General features: G+C 38.7%; 2 protein-coding genes across 6 annotated transcripts in view; both read left to right on the forward strand.

The window, feature by feature from the left end:
- The window catches only part of LOC105686895 (5-hydroxytryptamine receptor 1), a 59,811-nt gene extending 49,804 nt beyond the window's left edge, over positions 1–10,007 (forward strand). For 4 of the 5 annotated variants that reach the window (XM_048653254.1, XM_048653256.1, XM_012402130.3 and 1 more), the window contains one exon: positions 2,552–9,479. In XM_048653254.1, coding sequence (XP_048509211.1) covers positions 2,552–3,175 — 624 coding nt within the window. In that variant the 3' untranslated portion in view covers positions 3,176–9,479. Of the gene's footprint in view, positions 1–2,551; positions 9,480–9,545 lie in introns of those variants that run through there. The other variant, XM_048653258.1, reaches the window with a different exon arrangement.
- Positions 10,008–16,083: 6,076 nt separating this feature from the next.
- Positions 16,084–19,382, forward strand: LOC105686799. Its single transcript, XM_012401931.4, has 9 exons — positions 16,084–16,231; positions 16,837–16,991; positions 17,075–17,330; positions 17,531–17,815; positions 17,900–18,075; positions 18,138–18,293; positions 18,381–18,663; positions 18,753–18,881; positions 18,978–19,382. The coding sequence occupies exons 2-9, from the start codon at positions 16,921–16,923 to the stop codon at positions 19,215–19,217; spliced, it is 1,596 nt and encodes a 531-aa protein (XP_012257354.2). The 5' UTR covers positions 16,084–16,231; positions 16,837–16,920; the 3' UTR covers positions 19,218–19,382.
- The last annotated feature ends 1,205 nt before the right edge of the window (positions 19,383–20,587 follow it).

The following is a 20,587-nucleotide window of genomic DNA, read 5'->3' on the forward strand; positions in this document are numbered from 1 at the left end:
GTGATCACGAACTTTTTACACGGTATAGATATACCGTGAGCTGAAACAAAAGAAGAGAAAATCTGGAGAGCGGTGATCTTCTTTCTTCTCCATACCCTTGGCAAAGTACTTTATCTTTCGTCTTGCCACTGATTTCCTTATTCTCTGTCTTAAATGCCGGAAGCGGTTTCAGAGACCTTCCTTCTTTTCTCGTTTTCCACAGCTCTACCTTTGTTGATCTTTCGTGTCAATCGTTTGGAACTTGGTCGAATTGAAAAATCCCTTTTCAATTTTACACCGATTTCTCAGATTCATCGGGTGAGTTTTGTCATGCCTCCGACTGGCTGAAAATAATAGACGCAGTTGATCTCGTGATGGTACCAGACTATTCGATATCTGAGTGATTTTGGTAATCTATTCTGGTTATTTTAGCACCGAGGCAATCGTCTAAATGGTCCTGCAACAAGCCGTCCTGACAATTTTCTCATCCTCACTGATACCTGAATTTGGTTTAATTACAATTAATAGAACGTCGCGTTACGCGTCGGTGGAAGTGGGTCGAGTAGAAATAGATATGCTACCAGAATTCATCAGACGATTGGGTAGTCGCGAGTCAGCGTTCGAGGGTTCAACTTTCTTTCGCACGAACTTGTCGGGAGTCTTCTGATAAAATATCTAATCGATCTACAGGAGGCGAAAATTTGTAAAACCATTGACGAAGGATTGTTTGACTTGCAAACACTCTCCTAAAAGTCCCAAACACCCGTATCCCCTTCATATCGATCGGGATTTTACTGACTCGAAGAATACGTCGCGCAACGATGAGTTTCAACTGTCATCTATAACGAAGAAGAGAGATCCAAGTCAATCGTTATTCCTGCATTAACGTAGAGTTCCTTCTTTATGTCCTTCTCGATATCAGAAGGTGTAATCCAGATTCTATGCAGTTCTAGCGCCTTTTCACAGACAGAGCAAGTTGAAAGTAGAGTTTGCAACACTTGATGCAAGTTGAGTCAGGTCAACACTTGATAAAATACTTCTGAAATGTGGTTTCTTTATCGCGCGTCATCCGACGAGAGATTTTTTATTCATTGATTTCAAGTGCGAGGACACGATCTCCGAATGCATTGACATAGAGACGTCTTTATCGGGTCCAGCAAATTGGTTCGTTCCCCATTAGGGCAAACCCTTGTCGGACAGTCTTAAATGGGTAGAGCGAATTGGTGCTTCGGGTAAAACGTCGACTCTTCGTCGAACTAAGCGGTCTCTTCAGTTCTGGACTACGAGAACACCTATGTACCTCGTGTATATTATCTTGTGCACACCACAAATGGACACGGTCACGCAATGGCGATTATTTGTCCGGTTCTTTTTTCGTTGCGTATCACGGCAAACAATAATCGAGAAATCAATTATCAAGATTCATGAGCCACTTCCAAGATCGTTGCGAGAAAAGACTCCTTTTGCTATGCCCGGAGAAAAATGATTGTTTGATTTTCTGGCACGGCATCCGCGGATATCATCAACATCCAAATTTTTTTCGGTTTCCAACCGCGCGTAGGCAGAAAACGCCCGGAATGGGTACGCTGAGACTCTGGTTCTGTAAATGGTTGCTTATCTAAGCGAGATAATCTTACGGATCACGTATAATTCTGACGAATTATGTGGGCGGTCGTCCGTGTAAGCTTTGGGTATCGCGATCAGCGTATAATCACCGTCGCAATATGACTGAACATGCTGATGCGATAGCGCACGCGGAAGGTAAATGAGAGACCGATCGGAACCGTAGATGAGACTTCGAGATAGGGCTCAGGCTAAAGGAAAAAGAGAATAATTGCGCGAAACGGCGCTGGAACAAACGTGGTACTTTTCCAACCATCTCAGACTGGTGGATTCTTGATTTTTTCAGTAAACAGAGCCTCGAATATCGCGGTATAGCCTTGGAATCAATGAAAAGATTCTCGAGAATAACGATGACATTAGTAACGATGACACCAAGTAGCGGTGACGTGGGGGAGTGTAAGTTCATAACAACATTAAAGCATCTCTCTTTCGACACTTGATTTGTTCATTTGTTGTTTGCGCGGAGAACGGTGACGAGCGATATCAGCGTTTATTTTCGTTCCAAATGAGAATGCATTCGCTGAAAATGAAAACGTTCCGCTTCATCTATCGTGTAAGAACGAAAGAATCGATTCGGTCTTCCTCTTCGCTCTTTGAAACCACAAATGACGGCATGGCGTGGCTTCACTTATGGAAACACGGATAATGGGGTTATCCCAATTTTGGGTTGGAGGCTCGATTTAATTTGCTTAAGCCTCGGAGGATTGGTTCTACGAAATTAGTGGCTTAAGCGGGAATCCCTGGAGCCATTTCCTCAGCTTTCCGCCGACCTCTTGGTCTCCGTTTTACAAAATGTTAACCAAATCAAAGACGCTTACAAACATGCCCTCGACTAAAACACGGGGATGATTTCATCAGTTCAACAGGTCACTGAATCGCACCGAATAAAATAGATCCCATCAACAGATTCATGTCGCTGAAAATTTTTTCTTCTTTGCTATCGTTACAGTGCAGCAGTCATGCGGTGAGGTGTTTCGCGGGAGGACCTCGAAGAAGCAACGAATCTCAGTGTCCGATGCTGCAAAAAGGCGAGAAGTTCCTTTCAACGGGGGTGTCGGCGCCAGCTGCGACAAAATCAACGATAATTCGCAACCATTTGAACAGTACGTGTAGCGTATCGAGTTCGCCACATCGTAAAAAGTTGCGCTTCCAATTGGCGAAAGAGAGGAAGGCCAGTACAACATTGGGCATAATAATGAGCGCGTTTATAATCTGTTGGCTGCCGTTTTTCGTCCTCGCATTAGTCAGGCCATTTTTGAGCGATTCGAACGCGATTCCAGCGGCGCTATCGAGTTTGTTCCTTTGGTTGGGTTACTGCAACAGCCTCCTCAATCCGATAATCTACGCTACTCTCAACAGAGACTTCCGCAAGCCTTTCAGAGAAATTTTATACTTTCGATGCGGTAATTTGAATCACATGATGAGGGAGGAATTTTATCAAAGTCAATACGGTGATCCGGTGAATAATCACGTGATCAGAGCGTACGATAATGAGAGTGGAGGAAGATTCGAAAGTCACGGTGTCGAGTCATTGGACGTACCTTCCAATCCGGCGAACGAAAGCTTTCTATGATCCACGTGGAACGCGTTTTCGATATGCGATCTAAAGGATAATAACACAAACGTCGATGTGAACCAACTTCGGGAAAAACTTGGAGCTGTACCGGAAAAAACGACGATTATTCAAGGCGATTTGCGAAACGCTCTTACAACTCTGTGAATATCTATGCATACATTATTTTTCTCGACATTTTGTATTCTTGGGAACGTTGCAAAAGTTGGACGAAGAGAAGAACTCTGAAATAAACTCAGAGTGGAATAATATATTACTTGATATATCGGATTTCGCGCTATAAGCTATACGCGTATGTAACGTATAGGGTGCAGATAGCCGGTAGGGTTTCTTCGCAGCGCTACTATTGTGATCAAACGGACACACCGATGAAATATGGGCCTTTGAAGACGCGCCACGCCCGATGCCGACGTCGCCGTTGAGCCAACCCAGCAACTTTTCACAGTATCGCAGGAAATTGTGGCTTGCCTGTGGAAAAATACGGAAATTGTGAAAAATGACGGTAAGGAACGAACGAACGAACGAACGAACGAACGAACGAACGAACGAACGAACGATCGGCCAGCTTGTCAATAAGAAGATGGATCACCATTAGCCGGCAAAAGAATCTCGAGTGGACAGTGCCAAGCGAGATGATGAATGGAAAAAAAACGATGCACGCGCCCACATCGCGATATTATTCGAAAGCGGACGAGACTTTCATTCATTCTTCCACAAAGGGGGCCAAAGAAAATGAAAAAGACGCGCACACGAAAAGGAAACAAATTAAGAAAAAAACAACCAACCGCGGTAATTCACGTATTTCACGCGACCTTCGTATTCGGCACATCGTTTGTATCGCTGGATGGCACTCGACGGATCGATTGGCCGAGATAAATTCTCTAATTTGAAATTCCCCGCTTATCAATGGATCGAAAGCTGGCCTTTAATCATCCAGAATTTGCCCAGAAACTGTCGGGTATGCCAAGTGCATTGAAAATCTCTCCACGGTTCAATGACTGTTCGATTCCAACGAATACCGCAGCTGAGGTGATCGGAAATGGGTATGACTCGTGCGGTCAAAGGGTTGAAAGAAATGGCTGTACGAATGAAGAACAGAACAAAAATGTGCGTGACAAACATTGTACTATGAACAAAATCCAGTCACGATTATATGGACTGAAAAAATTACTACACACAAAAAAAGGTATCAAAAGAAAAAATAAAATAAAATAAAAAGAAAGACGAAATAAAATAAAATAAGGTCGAGGTGTGCCATCGACAAACAAAGTATTTCGATTCTGAAAAAGCCCAATCATCTTGTCAGCTGAGTACACACTTCTGAACTCATCGCATGGTGGGGTGGCAACGGTTGCTACACATTATATCCTATGTCGAGTCGTGTAGGTAACGTTCAACTGTTCAAACAAGTGAACTGATCAGCCTATAGCGTCACGCAAATCGGATGAGGCTTGGTTTTTGTCTTCGAATGAGGAGAAGAAAAAAAAAAAAATGATTCCGGAACTTGGAATACACGGTCCAGCATCAAATATGGTGAAAAATATTATGCATCCCGACCGAAACAAAAAGGATGAAAAATCTGATGATCAAATGAATAATCAATGATGATATATTTGAATGAATGGAAACATCGAACAATCGTACGATCGGAACGTGATCGAATTTTCTCAATTTTTATCATCGAGTAAATTACAAAAATCTATAAAATTTTTTATTCCATAATTTTCAAAATTCTCTATCAAAAAACGGAAATACCGACGATCTGGAGCGGCAAAGTGTATTTGCTCGTCGTCGAAATGTTGAATTTCGATAGAAAATGGCCGATTTTTTATTTCCTAATGAAAATTGATCATGCTAGTCAAATGTAAGTATACATTAACACAGACCCACAGACATATATTAGTTTTGTAATCAATGTATAATTTCAAATTTATATCTTTATAATGAAAATGTCTGCCAAAACATAAATATATATAATATATATCGAATGTATAATTTTAATTGACGATGCATTGCATTGAAATTATGTGTAAAATACGTTAATAATTTATATTTCAATGATTGAAGACGAAAATAAAAATAACCAAAGATCAATAGTCTAATTTATGATGTTGTTCGATGATTTTGAATTAGGATTATTCTTACTATAATTATTATTGTCGTTATCAAAATGATATCATGTCAATGACAGCTCCGAACCAAAAAGCCATTTTCAACTATCGAGTATACAGTGAGAATAACTTAAAATTAAAACGTACCAAGATCGGTCGATCGATTGATTAATCAGTTGTCCGATCAACTTCATACGAGACTAATCAATTAATCAATTGATCCGAAAAATAAGGGGGGAAAACATTGATCAAGATGAAAAACCAAACGCAAAGTGATAGGATTCAAGAGTATCTATCTAATCCGCACGTCGTCACTAATCACTACAGTGCGATAAGAACGTTTACCGATTAACAAATAAAATGTTACTATTGTAAACAGGTAACGTTCAATAATTAGTAGTTTTTAAATACATAAGTACGTAAGCTTAAAATACCAACTACGTGTATATTATACACGCGGTTATTTGGTGTTACACCAAAATTAAATATACTAATTACGTAGTATTTACATCGTATCTAGTCTTCGGCACCGAAATGAATTTAGAAAAAGAAAATATACGGTAGTCAACCTTTAGAGTACCGGGAGACCACTTATGTGGTGGTACAGAACAAATTGTTCAATCCATGTTTTGTACTCGTATGTTCCTGTATTTATACGGACATTAACACCCTTTGACATAAAAAACATGTTTATTCAAAGACTAGAGATTTTCAGTAATCTCAAAGCTAGCAAATTCATTTACTAATTACCAGAAAACGTATTCACTCCAATCGACAGCTGGTGGTCACTCAACCCAACGTTAATTAATGCACGTATGAACGTGAAATCGTTAATAGATCGAGTTTCCGTAATGAGAGGTATGGATTTCCATGAAAAAGAAAAACATGTTGTTTCGCAAATTCAAATTCTGTACCGTTGCGGGCCGGTACCACCGAGGTACCGTTTTCACTACTTTTTTATCGAGATTTGCTACTTTGCTACTCCAAATCTCGGTACTCTAAAGGTTAACAATTCAACGGAGATAAAAACGAAAAGATTCGCGAGGGTTGACGAGAGGGTTGTCCTGAATTCATCTCCGTTCAAATCAGCCGTCGATCTCAATAATGAAATTTCAAAATTTCATCAGCGTAACTGCTTTACTACCTAATTGCCGATAATTTTTCGTACGATCTTTGGTGCCCTGGGTATAATTTTATTAAAATTCACCCATTAACAAGTAGGCGCCTACATAACGGACGTCCTCAAATTACATTTACGACATGATCGTACAAATATGCGTGGCGTACGGTTCGATGTCGCTCACTATTTGGGCGTCCGGTCACAATCCTGACTTGACTCGAGGGCGACCGAGGGCGAAATAGGGCGCTTGCGCGCCGGGCTACTTGTTACCCCTAATGGTCTTTGGTATTGGTACCCTACCACAACCTGATTTAAATGAAAATGTAAATTTTAATAAAATTACACCCAGGGCCCCGAAGATCAGTCGGGTAGTAAAGCAGTTGTTTTGATAAAATTTCAATTCTCCATCACCTTTTTGTAAGGGGTGACCGACGATTTACTTCAATGCGAATGTGTTCGGGTCAACCTCCTCTGCGACCCGCAAAAACCCTTACCCCTTGAGATAATGGGATGATAAAGTAAAGTACATAATTACGTTATTCTAAAATTCATTAGTATTTGGGAACATTGACGATATCTGAAATCCATGATAAGGAATTAGAGAACAGAGAAAAGAAAATAATAATAAATAAATATAATAGAGTAGAGAAGAAGAAATATACTGAAATTGAAGAAAAGTTGATCATTCGAGTAAAGCTCGAGTTTGGCTATAATAACACGTTCACTTTTTCATTTCATTTCATTAGTTTATTCATTTCTATTTCACGAAAGAAGATTGAGGGTATCTTCTTATTCTTCTATTCGACTGTCAACTCATCGAGCGAAACAAGTGAAAATTATTGACTCAATGAAAAAGTTCTATGTCAACGTAAAAATGAAAAAAATCGTCGCCTGAAAAGCTTTGAAAATCGCCATTTGCAATACGAATAACGAATCGATAAAAAATTAATTGAAAAAAAAAACTCTTCGGAATTAAAATTCGTGGATGATGTGGGTTAAAGGTAACAATTAAGGGTGAGGTATTTAATTCCAAATGAATTTCGTTAGGATTAACACGCAAGGGATATCTACGTGTGCGATGACTCTGACGCCCGTTTATTTTTATCCTGATACATCGAATCCGTTCAATGGCAATGAATATATACCTTTATTTTTATCCTACACGAGGATCTCGATAACCTCCAACTCCGGATTTAGAACCACCGCCTTATCTCGTCTAGCGGGCGTCCATAAAACAACAACAAAAAAAAAAACAACTACCGTCTCCGATGAAGGATAAAAATACGTTCACGATTCACAAATCTTAATTACGCTTTTCGAATCGTCGAAATAGAAGCCAAAAGAAAACGAACGAATGATAATCAACGTATACTTTGTTCTCTATACTACAATCGTGTTGGACAAAAAATATAAAAAAAAATCTATCCATACGAAATTTCTAACCAGTATCAATGAAATATAATTTTTCGTTTCTAATTATTTGTCAAACCTTTGAGATAATTATAGCTCCTAAACTTTCATAGACTGTATAATATAATGCTAATATCTAGAGCATTTTAGATGATAATAATTACAACCTCGATTACAACAATATGAATAAAAATTTCAAATAAATGTGGAAAACGTGTTAGGATTTGACGAAGAAAATAAAATGAAAAATAAAAGGATTAGTGTAAATTTCCTGTACATACGAAAGAAAAAACTATCTGTGTTAAATACCAATAGGTAGGTACGTACGTACGTCTGATAAAATGATAGAAATATGATAATATTTGTGTGTATATTATGTTATATAGTAATGGAATTTCGGGATCGAATGTGACGTGCGAAAAATTAAAAATAAGAAAGAGAGGTGAATAAAAATATTCGAAAAGAAATTGTGAGAATAAAACGTGAAGTGTCGAAAAAAGCAACAAAAAAAAAAATGAAAAAGGAAAACGAAAATGAAAAAAAAATTAGATCGTATTTATTGTCATACGATTCTAGTTGATGTTATTATAATATTGTTGGGCTGAGTAGACTGCTTGTCAATTTAAACTTTTTCTAAACGGATCGACTGACTGTGAGCGTTAGATGAACGAACGTAAATATGTGCACTGGGTTATGAATGAATGATTACTAGGAAAATCAATAATTAATAAATTGAAGCAAAAGATGGCAAACAATTAAATTAGTGAACGTAGAAAGTATTGAAATAAAATGACGAATTAGGGCATTTTTTGACAATTACTAACAATATAAGAGTATCTAAAAAAAATTCATTGAGTAAATTGTTATACACGTAACAAACGATACCAGTTGGTAATATATTATAGTGAAATTCTTTGAAAGACAATCATTTCAACATTCGTAAGTATAAAATATATTACTGTACCATAATAATTGAAAAAAAAAAAAGAAAAAACTGAATTATTAAAAGTGTAATTTTCGATTACTCGAAAAATTGAATGCTAGAAAATTGAAAAAAGAAAAACAAAAAATTTATTCGATGCTCGCAGATCCATTTAATTTTTTTCTTTTCTGAACTGTAATAAAAATAACGAGAGACGCAGAAATATCTTGATCATTTATCCTGCATCAGACAAAAAATTTATATCGTTGATTATTTCATCTTTTAATTACCTATTTATAATTGTAATGAGGATAATTTATTTTCTCAGATATGTTATTGTATAGTTATCATTCATACAAAATTGACGAAGAGGGGAGAAAAAAAGTTGTAAATAAAAAAATTATACATAGTTACACGTAATGATATAGTATACATGTATATTCATAAAAATATAAACCCGTGATGAGGATGAAATTGAAAGTTGTGATTACTGAATGTACCAAATAAGTGGCTTGGTAAGATATTAGAAAAAATGAGTTGAATAGAATATGATGAACATGAATAATAAAACAATAATATCGTCAAATATGCCCTATGTAGTATCTGTATAGCTTCCTAATAAGGAATAATGAATATCTCTATGAATCAGCATGGCTAAAAAAAAATGAAAAAAAATACAATGCAACATAATAAAGAAAAAACGAAAAGACATTGAAAGTCTGCTAGACATTCAACCTGAAATTGGACCGATCGTACATTTTTTTATTTTCCACATCCAAATAATTTTAATTTCCCTTTTGTTTTAAGAATTTTTGGGCTAATCGAAGTCCGGATCAACGGCAGCAAAATCTACACAGGGTGTATCCGGAGGTGAGGCATTTATTCACAGCGTATAAATCGCACCAGTAGTAAGTCCGACAAAGGTCCGTGGACGAAAAAAACGCTATGCAGGGAAGGTAGCGCCTGAAGACAGCCAATTAGACGTACTGTTTACGGTGATTCACATCTTACGCGAAATTTTATAGTTGGTGAAAAAAATTTCCGAGTGCAAATTGAAGATAGAGAATAATTGTCGAGGACTATGATTTACGTTGCTCGAACTTTGCGAAGTTATCAACAGGTGAAAAGGCCGGAATACAAAGTACGTCTACGTATTATACCCATATGCCTGTACGTGTAAGATAAATAATGGGCGCTGAGTTTAGCCTCTCAAATTTCAAGCATACTTCAACCCTTAAAAATCCGTACGAACCCCGATGTCGGTGAAATGACCCGAGGGGAGTTTGAATATTAAAGTGCTTCGCATGAGATGCCTAACAAAATACTAACGATAAGAGCACCCCCGCATATGAAAGAGAACTGGAAATGTAAAGAATTCATCAGCTGTCGAATTCACATAAGATATCCTACAAACGAATCGATCTCTTTCAATTTATTTATTTTCTTCTTCCATTTTTTGCAGCACACCTACGAGGCACGTATTCGAAAAATCGTACATCAAAGAACCGAGGTAATGTCGAGCATGTAATTCGCACGTTGATTCCACGTCGTCGGGTGTATGGTATACTTGTAATTCCTCTTGTTAACTATTTAGCGTGATAAAATATAAACTGGCGAGTCACGAATTTAGGATCTTACCCTATATTTATACGCGATAAAAGAAATCCATTTGTTGTTCAAGGTTCACGAAACCAGACACGTTTTGACAAATCTCTCAGAGCACGAAAACTATTTCACATTATACGCGGGTAAACTTTTTGACCGAGGGTTACGCTGCTGATACAACGTACATTTCCATTTATACAGAGAAACAATTTTCGCGTGTTTAGAAAGTATTCATTAAAACCTTATCGCAAAATGACATTATTATAGCATATGTTGAATAGTCGCACGTCATTATCTCGTGACTTTGAAAAAGTCGGTGGCACTGTTACACATCAGCGCCTCGAAATTTTCCGATTCGAATGACGGCGATAATGGTAATAAAGTTACCGCGTCGAAATAAAAATCTGGATTTTTGTTGCACCACGGGATCAAATCAAAATTTCATCAACCCTTTGTTCTTTGGTATGAACCGAAGTAGAGATGATAAAAAAGGAAAATAAATAAACAAAAAAGAGACTGGAAGCTCCGACGAGCCCGTAACAATTCGATTACCACCGCTCGAGTTTGATGAAAATTGAATAATTCGTATTTAATTCACTCGAGACAAATGACGAGTGGGCAATAGCGTTATATCCAAGCTACTCGCGGGTATAACCTACCTACCTTACACTTTGATGGGGTTACATTTTTAACCGAATAACCAACCGATAGATTACTGCTTCTCCAAACCAAACGCAGCGGCGTGCCGTCTGCGAGAGATTGAATTAGTCGAATCATAATACCTCTACAGACGATTTCGGATTCGACTGAACGAAACGTCGTAAAATTGAATGAAATAAAATTTAGATTTAAAAATCTTTCATACGTCTGTATTATATTCAAATCTGCCCTGCAGTCGAAACGTTTTTGAACGTGAAAGAAGACTTACAAAGGCGTTAGCGAATTCATTCAGAAAATTATGAAGTTTTTGTCTCCAATATTTTTTTGTTCCTTTCATTTTTTTCACTCAATTCGGCTAATTTTTCAGCGACATCGAACCGTCGGCCGTGTCTCTCCGGTTACTCTGATTGTGAGAACCTCTTTATTTTCTTGTAAAATAATTCACCTACGGGACCACTCATCTGAATTGTTTTTCTTTTTCTTCTCTTTTTACAAGTTTCATTAAAGATTTCCCTGTATTCATCAAATTTAATGATGAGGTTTTTAATCCAGGATGCCCTAAAACGAGGCACCAAAAAGCGTCGATGAAAATTATCATAGCATGGCCAATTAGAACCGCCGTGCGTCGTACCCCGAGGCCTCAAAGGGTTGAATTATGAAAGGCTGAATAAATAATCGCGTCGACTTTCGCGGTTGTACCGGACGTCGTGAATATTCATGTTTTTCTATTTGTTTGTACTGTTTTTTCTACCATCCGTTTTCTCCGTTTTTTTTTTTTCACGTTTTCGGATGATTCTCGTATTTCCTGCAGTCACATAGAAAAAACGTGACCAGGTTCGTTCATAAGAATGCGCAAGATGCGGAACCTTTGTAACGATGCACCTGCTGCTGCTTTATTCCGACAGTAGAACAAGAGAGAAGCTGAACAAAATAAATATACAAAAAAAGCGAAAGAATGTCCAACATTTCATGAATAATCCAGATCCATCATCGTCCTTTTTCCGGCAGTTTTCGTCCTCGTTCTCGACACTGTCGACCATCTTCTCCGTGCACTCGACAATAATAATGACAAATGCTCGGCAACGGCGGAAGCTCTGCCAATAAAATATGCACCGGCTGAATATAATCATGACCAGGTGGGTATAGCGATGAAGTAAAGTCCGCATCTTACCGTGAAACCACCAGATCCCACGGGAAAAAGAACGAAACGTCAGCCGATCCAAATTTTCCGTTTAGACGTGCGGTTCTCCATTATTTCCCTCATCGCTCTCCGTGAAACCGAAGAAATGGTAGAAAATGAAACGAACGAAATCTAATCGACGAACGAACAATGAATGGCGATATTGGTACCGCGAGAAAAATTAGGCAAAATTTCGAATTAGTATTCAGCGTGAAATTCTCCGATTCCCGGTGCCGCTACTTCTGCATACACGTATAATAACGCAACTATCTAATTCATGCATATGTATTTGGTAACATCTGTGAAATTCCCTCACAAGCGAAAACTAATACGGAATATCGTCTTCATTTGCATTTTGTTATTTGTATTCCGAGCGAGGATTCGCGTGATAAAAATAGAAAGGAATAAAAAAACATCCAGGCATCCCATATTCGCTAGTTTTTATTAGGATTGCGCACACAGGGCAAACGTAGTTTTTGCACTTTTCGTTCACACGTATGTAGAGTTTCCGATATCGAGGAAAAAAAAACAAACTAACTATTCGCCCTGGCGAGACTCATTTTTTCGTATTTGAGGATCGCTTACAGCGGAATTTATGAAGTACAATAATTCACATGGCGAATAACATAATATGGGTGGGTATCTAAATTCGTCTTTACGCGAGAACTAGACCTCGGACCAGACGCTGTGCAAACTTCGCATCAATATTGGAAATTACCAGTTAAAGTGAAGCGAGCTCGGTAATTGAGATTTATTTTTAGACTAGCCCATCGCAATTCCTTTTTTTGCTTCTTTTAATCCGTTCGTTAACACGGAAGTCGCATCTCGCGACGAATATGGATGAATGAAAAAAGAGAAAATCTGACCGGTGAAATGTCACGGACGATTTCCATATTACCGAAAGCTGGACTTGTGAATATAATATCATCCGGTTTGGGAAAAAGACGACAAAGAATAAAGATCATTCATTGATCCGAATAAAAATTTCTAAGGGTTAAAAGCTGAACCGCCCGAATCCCCGAGTTGGTAACATTTTTGTACCAAGGATACGATGGACTGATTGCATTCCATTTTCTTCTTTTTCTTTTTTTCTTTCGCTCTCTCAAATCCCTGTTGGCGTTGAGAGAAATTTAAATAAACTGGACTGAAATTAAGCTGTGGAGATTCCTATACGTATGGCACTTGCATCATGCCATAGGTGTGCGGTTATTAGGTATGCGCAAGATGAAGTAAAGGAGCTTTGGATATCTCATCCCTTTTTGCGGAGTATGTATATTTTAATATGCTTGGAGTAAGTTTTAAGAAAGACGGAACTGCAGCGAAAAGTTCATCAAAAGCCACTCAAATTGCACCATCTTAAACTCAACATTACCCCGCAGACTTGTACGGTAAGTAGAGTTGTTCATTCGAGTTATCTTGGCAAAATAAAAGTAATTCAAAAGGGGCGGAGGGAGGGGGAGAGGGAAGGTGGGCTGCGTCAAAAGCTGCCTCGAATTCACTCGCGTTGCTCGGGTTATGAACACTTTTCGCAGCTCCTTCGTCCTCGCAGGTTCTTTGCTATATTTACAGTCGCTTTGTGTAAACGCTGCGAGTGGGTCGCGAGGACTGAAACGACAAGATTTTCTACTGCCGGGGCTCTGCACTGCAGGTTTTAAATTAACTAGAGAAGCGTCGCTTTCCAGCATATCTGCACTTTGCAGAATAGCGACTTCGAAAGTGCTGCTGCAGCTTTAATTTTTTCTCTCTCGAGTGTTGCAACTTTCGAAGAGAGAAATGAAATTAACGTAGTCCAACGACGAGACGGCGAAATGTTAAGGTCACGATCACGCCGGACGACACCGTTCCCGCGCCAAAGAACGAGCGGATGAAACGAGCGCGGTGCCCGTCCATCTTTTATATATTCAAAATGCGCTCAAGTATTTTAGAAATAAATTGAACAAGCTCTCGATATGGTGATTCGGTTATTTTGAGCATAATATTACACAATGAAAAACCTATTTTTATACGATTTATTTTACGATACGGTATGAATGTTTGAGAGAATATTTCACCAATGTATGAGTTCGCAGCATACGTATATAACGCTACATTCGGTTTTAGCCAATATCCCGATCCTTGTACCGCCGCGCCGCCCGGGTAGGTCGTAAAAATTTTATGCCTTCAGGACTGGAGCAGGTAGAATATGGAGTGGCACTTTATACACGTACATGCGATATACCTACGTGCGACGGATCCTCGAAAACCAAAGCGGAAAATACTGGAAATTGTTGTATAAATTCCGGGAGAATAAATTGACTCGGTTCTGGGCGCATGTAGCTCTAATGATTATTAACTCTTATTGTTCGTGTTGTTTTTTTTTTTTTTTTGTTTTTTTCGTTTTCCCTTTTCTTCTTTTAATATCATTTTGATTATCGACGTGTTAAACGTGGCGCGGGGTCGAAGAGTGCAATGTGGAACGTGACCTAAAACTTTAACAATTCAGGTTGAGAGTTCATTCGATTCCCGAGAAAATGATTGAGCGGAATATGTATAGCTGTTCGTTAAACTCCTCGTCGTTCACCACCCGGAAGAATAATTTGCGAGCCATTTTAGAGTGCGGAAGTGTTTGAGCTATAGTTGCGATTTCCCTCGCCTTAAGGCGAGAGATTGCTACAACCGTCCTTCGTCATCGACGGAAATCATCGCCTGTTAAAGTTTATCGAATTATCTGCCTAAACGGAGAAGTCAAATCGATTTGAGTCAACGATTCGTTCGATCGTCAATAAAGACTGGGTCACCTCTGACGTTTGACCATCGATTCAAAAAGAGAGATGGTGTTTTTTTCCTTCTCTCATTTTCTAAGATGAAAAACGTCGCTTAGCGGAGAAAAAAGCTACTCTGACGACTAGGTGTTGAGTGACGTTATTTAGACTTTCTGTATTGTTGCATTGGTCCGTACGGTAAACTATAGTCTTGTATATTTCCGGTTCCGCTCTGAGTTTCTGGTGATTTACGATTGAGCCGCGGCACAGTCTTTGCTCGCCACTAAATCACTCTAAATCTTATCTACGTGTTTCTTTGTCGTTTGCAGTACCAAGCACGAGGACTCCGAGCATACGTACGTACGGGATAGATATTAAAAGTTTCCGAGCGTCAGCTTTTTTCCGGGTACGAGAGAAATCCCCCTTTTATTTCAGACTACCGACATGGAGTATGAATACTAAAAAATGTATCAGAGACAGAGAAAGGGAAAACAAAAAAGGAATCAAATGCACGAATGTCGGGAGAAAAGGAAAACGGAAATTTTCACTACGCAATCGTGTTTTATCAAGAATCTAACGAAAGCTTGAAGTATATGCGAAAAATAAAAATTCCGAATGGCGTAAAAAACTCATGGAAAGCGTTTCGAGATAAATTCCAATCGCGTTATTTCGTTTATACACCAGAAAACAAAGACGAAAAAAGAATCGAAAGAAAAAACGAAATCTGCAAGGTAGACAGCTTTATTGCCTCAACATCTTTCGTTATCCTGAGCCGATATCTCCCGTTTCATTCGCTTATAAGGGTGAAGGTGTAAAATTTTCTCGAGATGGGGTTGCACAGATAATGCGAGACCCCAAAATTTCGCGAAAAAAGGTCTGAAAAATATCCGCCTCAGACTTTTGCCCCTATACGTATACAGTCGAGCACGTGACATAATAGTCAAAAAGATTATCGAACGGTGTTCCTGGTGATGAAATAATTTCGTGAACAAGGATGTTCGGAGTCGATGAAAACTAGTATTTTCAATTAAAAAATGTTGCTCGTTGTTCGTATTGTCGTGATTTCATTTTGATCTCATCTTCGGGAGAGAAAAAAAAATCTCGAAATATATATCAGAGTTGGGATTTATCGAACTGCAACTCTTTCAGTTCTTAACTTCTCGAATTGCGTGCGAGATAGCATTACTCGTGTGTTCTGGAAGCGAATGTCTTTTTTCCCAGCTTTCCGAAGATTAAACAAACCAAGATGATCGCACAGCACTCAGTTCTTCGAACAGTCTCGCGAGCCAACTCAGCCGGAATCAAAGGTAGGTGAGCAGTATAGTCGGTATTAAAAATTATTCATCGTACACCACTTAAATTTACTGCTGAAAAATCGGCAAATTTCCTCGATTATACCTTAGCATGATTCACGACGGATTTATCATAACCGAAATCTAATTGAGCTGAAGCATGTTCACGGGCAATTATCTAATTAAATTTGAAATGGAAAACAAAAATTCTCCGATGAACAAGATCAGAAGATTTCTATGATATTCTCCACGAATCGACATAGTTTTTTTATGTACAATTCAAGAAAGGTAGGTCATCGAAAGAAATTTACTCATGATGGATTTTATTCTCTGTCCATACATGAGGAAAAATGTGGTGGTATCACAAGATAAGAAGAGGTCAATATTGTGACCCTTTGAATGATTTCTCGGAACTTTAAATCGACAGAGTATTTATTAATAACACAAACAATTTCAGGTTTACAAACTTGAAGTTGTTGCGCAAAATTTGTAGCGATAAATTTTTGTTTTTCACATTTTTGCACCACTACCACATTCAAAGAATCAGCGTACAATTCTCCGAAGAGAAGTTGAGTTGAAATCCTATTTGATTTTCGGAACTTTTTGATTGTGCTTCATAGGTTTGGAAAAATTGTTCACAATCTTGAGAATAATCACCGTACGACATATCATAAAATTGGATTCCCAGATCGGGTTGATCTACGATGTGGTATTCAACGTTGGAAATTTTATTGGTAGCTTCATGCGTCTTTGATTATACCGCTCAAGCTCACTGGTACGTGTGACGTTTGAAAAATGCCAATTTTTACGACGCCGAGATACAAAGTGATTCAAAAATGAGAGGAAATCTAATTACAGGCATAATGGGCGCAACGGACCATTTTACGGTGTCAGAATTACAGCACCGTCAAACGTATGGTCAGATCACTTACAAGAACAATATAATCAACACATGCAAGCCTTACAAAAACACAACACTGAATTATTCGATCGCTTGACGAATCGTATGGGGACTCGTACGTCTTCTCAGCAACCGTGCACACCCGGAAATTCCGAAAGTCGTCTTGATAAAATCGAGAATAGTTTATCAAGAATCGAACAGCTTATTTCGCAGGTGAATATCTTCGCACTTTCACAGAATCTATTGTTGCGAAAGTCTCACTGATTTTCAACAAAATTTTATTGTATCGCAAAGAACGTTCACGCTCAACACAAACTTACGTATGGAAAAATGAAACGCCACCTCAGCCCGACCGAGTTCTTATGATTATTCGCTACTAAATTTTGGTTAAATTTTTTGGTACAATATTGCAGAGCAATGAAAATCTAGCGACAGTTTTAGAGAAACGACTGGAAGCACGGTTGGATAGAATCGTCGAAGAAATCGGTGAGGTCAGCAACCATCTGAAAAAAACTTCGTCACCCACCGTCTCTACTCCAGCGATTTCGGAAACAGAATTTTCGTTGAAGCTGAATGCAATCGAAGATCGATTGAAGGAACAAGTTGGCCGAATAGAACTCAAGGTGGACGCAATGGCTTTGATGAATGTACAAGAAGCTTCGTCGCAGACCGAGAAATTAAAATCTGTATCGACGACGGTAATAATTCATCCGGAAGGATGCTAGGCCTCATTACTATACCGATTCGACCATTTGAAATTGAAATGAATTTTTTCATTCCAGGTAAAGGACGTCAGCGATAGATTAGAAGATGTCGAAGATTCGCTGAAGAAACTTCACTTGACCGCAGAAAACTCGACGGCTTGTAGTGAAGCAATTTCGCAAGGTCAACAGAGCACACTTGGCGACGTCAGAGAAGTCACGACAAGCGTAGAGAATCTGGTTCGAAACATATCAACGTGAGTCGAAAACCATGAACATCGATTAACATTGAAAATTTACTCACCTTTTCTCTTCCAAGGCTATACGATGACAAGATTTTGCACAACCAGACTCTAGCCGTTTTACGAGAAGCTCACAATGCGCTAGAAGTTAAAGTTAAGCTCACGATCAGTGGGATGATGAGTCAAGTTACCGCAAACGAAAAGGAAATGAAGAAAAGCGTTGAAGCATTGAGGTGACGAGCACGATCATATTTTTAACCACTTATACGGTTCAGGTGGATGAAACAATAACTGTATAATTTTCCGTTGCGTTGAAATAGATCCGATCTAGCCAGTAAAACAGACTGTGATAATGTGAACAGAGAGTTACGTAAAATCTCTGATACACAAGTGGCCACGGTTTCGGCCATTGCCAACGTACTCAACGCCACCGACAAAATCGGAGTGGAAGTCCAGCAGAGATTCGTAGAATTTGGTGAAACGATCGACAATCAGACCGCCAACGCTGGACTAACATTTGATCGCATTGCAGGGGAAATTATGAGTAACCATAATCAAGCGCTTGCCAATTCGGAAAACGTTACGTTACATGAGTTACAGAAGGTACTTTTTCATAATAAAACTTTACTGACAATGAGAGAAGTTTTTACTCGTAAGAATATCAACGTGATCGGAATGATTCTTTCCTTCAGGCCATGTCTCCGATGATTGCGATCCAACAAAAAATAACGTCAACTGCTGGGACGCTGGACGAGTTGCATGACCAAAGCGGTGTTTGTATCAACGGTGTGACGTCTGCACTGAGAGCGATAACATCCCAGGTAACTGAACATGTAGACATCAGTAAAAGTTCGAACGTTGTTTTCGATGCAGCAGCAAACAAGTTGGAGATGACCGAATGTCTATCTCATTTTTAGGAGAATGCTAGAAAAGAGCGAGAGCGTGAGATCGATTCCAATTTGAGCTCAATGTTGGAAAGTGTTGCCGTCGTGACCCAGGAATTTGATCACATAAAAACGGGGCTGGACGCCGCAATGGAAAGCATAAAAGCGTCGTTAGAAGAAATGCAAAAAAAGACGAATGAGCTATTGAGCGACCCAGTAAAGTGTGAGGCTCAGCCGGATAGAATCCACATTGCTGACATCCATGCGGTATAGTCTTTTATTTTGACGTATTCATGATTCACGGTCTTCGATGATACCTGTACCGTTTACCCTATATCCCGTTGGTGGGAGAAATGGGAAACAAATACCTATGACCCACCCGCCATGTTCGATTTCTGTTTGTTCAAAGTTTCCGCAATAAAAAACAATCTCCGAAAATCTCAAATTATTTTCGAACCAAGCATTCCGTATCGAATTGACTTAATCAGATCAGGAACTGTAAATTTTATTTCTAGCATCCATATTTTTCACTTTTCGAAGCAGAAAGAATCAGATATCTCGATGAAACAAATTCGTAGCTCAATTTGCTCAACGGATTCGTATTCCTGAAGTCTACGAGGGAGACGGGTAGCCACGGGCGCGCGGTTTGTTGTGAGACGTCACCTTGGGGGCTGAGCAGAGGTGACGCCCCACAACAAACCGCGCGCCCGTGGCTACCAGACTCCAGCAAAACTCGGGCTCGTTGGTAAATTGAAGAATTCGAATATTTCGGCCCATGCATGAATTGCGACGAATAAAAGTGGGTCTACGGCTAAAACCAATCGATATGTCTTACAATTTTTCTGCTCCCAACAGCGAATAATTGATGATTACTCGATCGATTGCATGAGCAGATGATTTTGCCTTTTAGATTTGGATTCCTGAGCTGATTATACGTAAGATTACTCTTGAAAAACGAAAAAAAATTCGATTTTTGAGCAAAAAATAAATTATTGTTTTAATTGGGTTTAATATGCTTTTCTTACGTATTTTGATCTCAGGAATCCGAATCTGAAAGGAAAATTGATGTATCTCTAAAATTGACCGAGTTATCGCCAATTTGCAGCTTTTTGGGGTCAAAAATAAAAAATTAATGTTTTAGTCTGTCTTGATGTAATTTGAGCTCAAGAATCCGAATCCGAAAGAAAAATTGATCCATCTGCAAAAATGACCGAGTTATCCTCATTTTTTCGCATTTTTTGGTACAAATTTGAGGATATCTCGAAGGGAAAAAATCGTAGCTCAATTTGGACGACGGATTCGTGTTCCTGAGGTCAAAATACATAAGAAAAGTGCCATACGATCAATTTTAAAAAATAAAAAATTTTGCCCAAAATTTGAAAAAATCGTAAGGGGTACCCCTTGGAAAAATCTCAAATTTTGACCAAAAAATTTTATTTTTTAAAATTGATCGTATGGCACTTTTTTCATGTAATTTGACCTCAGGAACACGAATCCGTTGTCCAAATTGAGCTACGATTTTTTCCCTTCGAGATATCCTCAAATTTGTTCCAAAAAATGCGAAAAAATGAAAATTACTCGATCATTTTTGCAGATAGATCGATTTTTCTTTCGGGTTCGGATTCCTGAGCTCAAATTACATC

This window comes from Athalia rosae, chromosome 3, assembly GCF_917208135.1.
Source record: "Athalia rosae chromosome 3, iyAthRosa1.1, whole genome shotgun sequence".
NCBI lineage: Eukaryota > Metazoa > Arthropoda > Insecta > Hymenoptera > Athaliidae > Athalia > Athalia rosae.